Below are 7038 nucleotides of genomic sequence, written 5' to 3'. Positions count from 1 at the left end.
AGATCCCTCTAGTGAATGAGCCTAACTTTCTTTAAACCTTGTCCTTGATCCATCAACAAACTTAGCCAAAAAGAGTTGCATTAAGTCTACAACATAATATGTACTAGATAGTTGCACTCCATTCCTAGACATATAGTTTCCTAGCTTGCTCTACCAAGTTCTAAGGCTTTAAAGCACTTCCCAATGCTAAAAATCCTAACTATACATACAAATAGGTGATCAAGCCACAAACATGTAAAAATAAGCATAGATAGAAGCAATGAACACAAAAAAATAACATTAAATAGATAGTGAAAGAATATTACATCAAGGGTTTAGCAGAACTTCCCAACTAAGAGGTTTAGCCTTTCATTACAAGAAATGAACTATCAATACAAGAAAGAACATAGTTTAAGTGGAAGAAAATGGATAAGAAGGATTGAGGATGTCTCCTTCAACCTCTAGAACCCTAATCTCACTCCTCTAACCTAAACTCTCTTAGTGGCTCAATTTCTGTCGCTTCAGTGTTTTAAAGGCAACTTAGACGTTTTAGCTTCTAAAGGCTCGCTTAGCGAGACTGGCTCGCTAAGCGAGAGTAAGTGAATTTTGGCTCAGTGAGCTAGGCGCGCTAAGCGCGAGAAGAGACAACCTACTCGCTGGGCGAGCTTGCGGCGCACTGGGTGAACACATCTCTAATTGATCCTCTTCTAAGGTTTACCAACACGTTAAGTGAGCTGTATGCCTCGCTTATCGGATGTCACTCGCTAAGCGGATCCGCCTCGCTTAGTGAGACACTAGCTACTTGAACCTTCTCTTCTTTTAGCCTGAAATTGAAGTGGTTTCAACATTAATTCACAAAAATGGGAGCATCTGTTGTATAAAATCAAACTAAACATGAAAATATGTATAATTCCTACAAAATAAACTATAAATTGGAGGTAAAGCGCTAATTTCGTGCACATATTCAATACAAAACTTAGTCTTGAAAAATGACTAACAAACTTCCCCAAATTTACAGTTTTGCTTGTCCTCAAGCAAAGAAATAACAATTTACTTGTCCTCAAGTGACAGAATTCACAGTGGTTAACCAAAAATGTGTTTGTTCCAAGACATTCAATCACATGAACGTAAGTGGCAAGCAATACTTCAACCAATAACCCTTCATAAAGATATGCAGAACTTCAAAGATATGAACATGATCATTAAGCAGCACAAATGAAATAAGATAGCAAGCAAGACAGGTATCAAGGAAGGTTCATCAAGCCTAATCCTCACGGTCATTGTTTCTCTCATAAGCACAAGTGTTTAAGGTAATTCTTCAAATCAAAAACCAACACAAGTCTTAACTTTTGCATTTCATCTTATGCCATACAATCACAAACACACAATTTGAATCTGAAAGACTTTCTTGGCTTGTAATGAGGTTGGGCTACAAACAATTCATGGTTTTTCTAGGATGCAAAACTTAGGTTCTAAGAGAGCATTCATCCTTAGATCACCTCTTTTCCTTTTATTCCCATCTTCTATTGAAATGCCATAATCATATAAGACACTTAGCTTAAGCAACAACACACATAAACCGTGCTTATTCTTAAAACTTTCCTTTTCTCTTCTTTTTTTTATATTTTATTTTAGCAGTTTTTACTTATTGCTTCTTGATACAATTTTCTATGGTTATTGCTTGCCTTACCACAATCATCACCACCCAATACCTTCCCCCAAATTTGGAAAAAAATTTCTTTGAACCATATTGCTCTCCTACAACCTAAAGAAAGGTAGATGGAGATTATAATTCAACAGGCTTAGGGTTAAACTCAGTCCATCAGATTTAAGCTCTAAATGGGTGCAAAAGATTCATCATTCATGAACAGGGTAAGCTATTTGGCTAAGTGGCTAATTCAATCAATCACGACCTTCATCATTTCCAAATCATGCATTCATTCAGTATTAAGAGATTCATGCAAAAATCGGTACTTGATGTTAGTCGTTCTCTCACAATTAAAGTTCACACAACTCACCGGGTTATGGCTAATGATTACCTTCACTATTTACCTGTCAAACAAACTAACAATTTCACTCACACCCCTAATTCATGTTCTTTCTCTTCCAATTACCGCATACTTATTCAAGGCATGTGATTTATCATCACAATTCACTCAAGTCATGTAATTAATCCAATCAAACCAATCACAAACACCGAAAATTAAAACCAAAACAAACCATTGCATAAAATTTAAAAACTGTAAACTGTTCAAAAACTGTGAAATGTGCAAAATACGTAAATAAACTAAAACTAAAACTAAAACTAAAATTTAAAAACTGGATCTAAAAAGTAGGAAAATAAATAGGGTCCTGTCTTTAGTCATCCTGTGTCAGTGTAGGGTCGTCTTGAGGTGTGGAGGGAACATCTTGGGCTGGCAGCGGTGTATCCTGTGCTGGAGTGGGCCAGGGGTCTCAGGTACTCTGTGCTGCTGCCATATTTGCTACCTAATCTGCATCCTCTGTGGGCATGGCAGCAAGTGTGACCTCTGGAGTCTCCTCCGGTGTGGCCTCGGGTGTCACCTCAGGCTCTGGCTGCGGCTCTTGGGCTATAAGAGCCTCACCTTCCCCCACAGGAGAAGGCTGGACTCTTGGCCAGGCCACTTGGGCCATAAACTCTTCCATACTGATGATGGACCAGTGCTGAGCCAAGTTATGAATGCTCTGCATCACCAAGCATAAGCCTTAGTGAAGGCTCTACAGTATCGGCACCATGGTGTTTGAGCTTTGAGCGAAGGTGCCGGAGTGTACTGGAATTGTTGGTGCTGGAGGCACTGGAGCAGGGGTAGCAAAAGGAGAAGGAGCAGAAGCGTCAGGTCCCCTAGCCCTAGTCTTGTGGGTCCCCGGAAAAGTGATCATGGGATCATTCGGGTTCCAGCAGTTCTTTATAATATAAGCCAAATTAATGGTAGGGCTAAGGGACTCGAAGGTCAACGAGTCTAGAACAAATCCTCTGGCAATGCATAGGTTAGTGATGAGGGTAGGGAAACCAAGCCTGGAGGAGTTGGACTGGGCCATCTGAGATATCTGTCCAGAGATGAACGAGCCCACGTCCATGTCCATCTTCGTCACCAGACCGTAGACTAACCTCGCCCCTGTCCATGTTCAAATTGGACGTGTGAGAAATGGGGGCAAAGTTAGAGTATGACAAGACGCTCCAGGTCTGCACCAAGGTAGTCAATCCTTCCTCAAGAGCTTCCAGGGCACTCCTTCAGCGTTTATAACAAAACCGCGCCCTGGAATACAGAGCTTGGAAGCAAGCTCCTGAGGGTCTGGTTATGTGTGACAAAATCTGGAGAAAGCGGAGTAGTGCTCCCCTGGCTCTAGAACCACCGGGGTGTCTAGGAATGTGTTCAATGACTCCCATTAAACTTTATCAATTTGCCCCGCACTCTGACTTGCCTCAAGGACTTGTCCTCTGGATCATATAAATTGGCATAAAATTCCTTAACCAGGGCCACATCAATGCGACCATCAGGCTGCCTGGTCAAGGCTTTATGCCACCTGTGCCTCTCGAGCTCCCGTCGGAACTCGTCGTACTCTGTGACATATAAAGTAATGTTCCTCTCCGAAATGATGTTTCGGGAGTGAGCGTTCTGCTTGTAGCATTCCCATGCGACCTCAGAGATGAATCTTGTATTGTCATATGGTTCCTGAGGTCGAGAGACAGTTGCTTTCCTTTTCCTAGAGGCCATCTGCATCAAAAGAATCATAGGAGAAAAAATTAGACAGGTTTTATTCAAGACTGAAAGCAGAAAAATAAAACAGAAAAATGGATTGGGCGCTTAGCGAGACATACTCGCTTAGCGCGCCTTCAGAAAATAACATGATACGCTTAGGGGGCAGGGCGCGCTTAGCGCGACAATAGAAAAATAGAGATTCTGGCTAAGCGAAACACCCTCACTTAGCTAACACAGTACATTGGCTAAGCAAGCATGGCTCGCTAAGCCTTATTCTCTAACAGAGGGCTAATTGCGCTTAGCAAGAAAGGCTCGCTTAGCGCGACACACTACACAGGCTTAGTGCCAGTAGGGGCTTAGCCTAACTTGACCACTGGAACTTAATTAGCTTAGCGAGCCTGCTCGCTAAGCCTTATTCAAAAATAGAGAAGAAATTGCACTTAGCGAGCCTACTCGCTTAGTGCTTGAACAAAATTCAGAACAACTGAATTGCCTTGGGCTTAGCGAGACTGACTCGCTTAGCCCAAGCTTAATCTACTTTAAAGGCATGGTGACTTAGCTAGCGAGGCTCGCTCAACCGCAAACAGAATACCAAAAGCCTCAAGGAGCTTGACCTAACTAAACTAACTCACTTAGTGCGGCATGCCGGCTTAGCGAGTTCATACGAACTCAAAAATTAAAACTTGGAATTTAAACACTTGCTAAGCCTAAGTGTAGTGGCTTAGCGAGTTCATACATATAAGCATAAATTTAAATAGAAATGATGGACACGCTTAGTGGGACAGGGCCAGCTTAGCGAGTTCATCAGAAAACCTAGAAATTCATCCAAAATTGATGAACTCACTTAGCGAGTGCATCAAAATTTCCAGAAAAATTGGGGCTTCGAAGCCTCAACTTCCTAGCCACTTTCAAGCATAGGAAACCTAAGCAAAACATATGAAATGAACCTACATTACTTATGATCAAACAACTAAGCAATGAGTAGCAACATCAACAGAAAATCACAATCACAGAGCAAACAAAGTTGTCTTCTACCCTAGGGTTCAAAAACTGAAATTAAAAAGATAGAGTAAGAGGTACTTACTTGGATTGTAGCGGTTAATGAGTAGAGATGAGGGCAAAAGAAGCAGAGAATGAAATACACAGTGCAAGAATGCAGGTGAATGCCAATGATGAAATGGGAGTTATAATTTTGTGCACAAAGTAACTGCCTAAGGCAGTTATGTCTTATTTTTTGCAGTTTCGACTGTCTTGCTTAGCGCGAGTGACTTGCTAAGTGAGCACTCAGTGACGTTTGAATTTTCAGGATTTAAACTCATGTGCTTAGCGGGACAGACTTGCTTAACCCAATTCGAGAATTAGAAAATCCGAGAAGGTTTTGGGCTTAGCGCACAGGTGCGCGCTTAGCAAGTTCTGCAGCTCTGATTGGTCTACAACTTCCGCTAAGTGGGACGTGGTCGGCTTAGAGAATTAAATGCCTCAAGATGTAGTAGTGGGGTCACACTTAGCGAGATCGTCTCGCTTAGCGCAATGTCATTCCAGAGAGATATTTGGGCTTATCGGGTATGACCTACTTAGCCCAATTAACATGGGGTCCAGGCAGAGAGTAATAAGCGCTTAGCGCACAGACGCACTTAGCGAGACACTGGGCTGCGCTTAACGAGTTGGCTCGCCTAGCGCACGAAGTATGACTTGCTTAGCGCATAGGGCGCTCTGAGCGAGTGGATGACTGAAGAATTTTCTAAGTTATTTCCTCATCCATAGCTTCAGAGAAGCTTTTGCCAACCCTTTTATCATACAAAGCATGTTGATGTCTTACTCTAGCAATCACAAACAAGTTGAAACCTAACTATATGCACTGATGTATAGAAAGCAATGATTAAGAAAACAAAGAAAAAGACCGGGTTGCCTCCCAGTAAGCGCTTCTTTAATGTCATTAGCTTGACGCATGTTACCTTTAAGGGTCTTGTGCAATCTTGGCTCTCGCCATCTGAGCCATCTCATTCTCAATTTCATCCATCTTAGAGCAAATATTTTGGTCAAGTGAGTGCTTTTCTACATCAAACAAGTCAAATGTGACCTTCTGGTCATCTATACCCATTTCAAGGTTACCTTTCCCCATATCCACCACATAATTGGCGGTTAGCATGAAGGGATGACCCAAAATCAATGGAATTTCAGGATCCTCTTCAATAACCATGATCACGAAATCTGCAGGGAAAGTAAACTGCCGCGCTTTGACCAAAACATCTTCTACCATGCCATAAGGCCTTGTAATAGACCGATCTGCCAGTTGTAATGTCATTCTTGTTGGCGTGATTTCCAGCTCTCCAATCCTTCTGCACATGGAGAGAGGCATCAAATTAATGTTGGCCCCCAAGTCAATGAGGGCTTTTCCAATTGACACTACACCAATAGAGTAAGGGATTGTAACACTCCCTGGATCCTTGTATTTAAGTGGAAGGATTCTTTGAATAATAGCATTGTAGTTTCCCTCCACCACAATATTATCACTATGGATATATTTGCCCTTCTTAGTCAGCAGATCTTTAAGAAACTTGGAGTAGAGTGGCATTTGTTGCAAGGCTTCTCCAAAAGGGATAGCTATCTCCAATTTCTTGAAGATATCAAGGAAACGAGCAAAGTGCCTTTCCTTGTCTTTCTTGGACGGCACCAAAGGGTATGGTGCTTCCTTCCCTGTATATGAGACAACCTCATTCTTCTTTTCTCTGGCCAACTCACTCTTTGTCTTCTTTTCTTCCTCATTTTCTCTTTTTTTCCATTTTTTTTCTTTTTCTTCTTTCTCCTCATTAGTTATTTTCTTCTCCCTCATCTAATCTTCTTCCTTTTCTTTTTCTCCTTTAGCTACTAACTCTTTCTCATCACTAATCCTCCCTTCATCTTCCACCACGGTCTCCCTCTTGCTTCTAGTTATGACAACCTTGCATTCTTCCTTGGGATTTTTCTCAGTATTGGTCCCAAAACCTCCAGAAGAATTGTCAGCTATCTGCTTAGCTAGCTGCCCCACAAGAATCTCCAAGTTCTTTATAGCTGACTTTGTGCTCTTGTGATTGGACATTGAAACTTGCATAAACTAAGCCAAAGTCTCCTCCAGCTTGGTTGTCCTGTCATACAGGCTAGGCCCTTGATTCTGAGGCCTATTGGATGGTCCTCCTTGATCTTTATTGAATTGGTTCCCTGGATGTGACCTCCAATGCCCTTGATTCTAATTAAAATTCCCTCATTGCTAGTAACCTGAAAAACCGTCTGAATGGAATCCTTGTCTGTTTTGGTTCCCCATGTAATTCACTTCTTTTGCAGCATCATCTAGGGGTATGCA

General features: G+C 41.8%; 1 protein-coding gene across 1 annotated transcript; it reads right to left on the bottom strand.

Annotated features, from left to right (window-relative positions):
• Nucleotides 1-5655: 5655 nt before the first annotated feature.
• LOC114405600 lies at nucleotides 5656-6777 on the bottom strand. Its single transcript, XM_028368075.1, has 2 exons — nucleotides 6585-6777; nucleotides 5656-6395 (listed from the first exon to the last, which is right to left on the bottom strand). Exons 1-2 carry the CDS (start codon nucleotides 6775-6777, stop codon nucleotides 5656-5658), a joined length of 933 nt encoding a protein of 310 aa, XP_028223876.1.
• Nucleotides 6778-7038: the final 261 nt, after the last annotated feature.

The sequence above is a fragment of the Glycine soja genome, chromosome 1 (genome assembly GCF_004193775.1).
Source record: "Glycine soja cultivar W05 chromosome 1, ASM419377v2, whole genome shotgun sequence".
Lineage (NCBI taxonomy): Eukaryota > Viridiplantae > Streptophyta > Magnoliopsida > Fabales > Fabaceae > Glycine > Glycine soja.
Note: the sequence above shows the minus strand (reverse complement) of the source record. Positions and strands in the feature narration are given on the sequence as shown.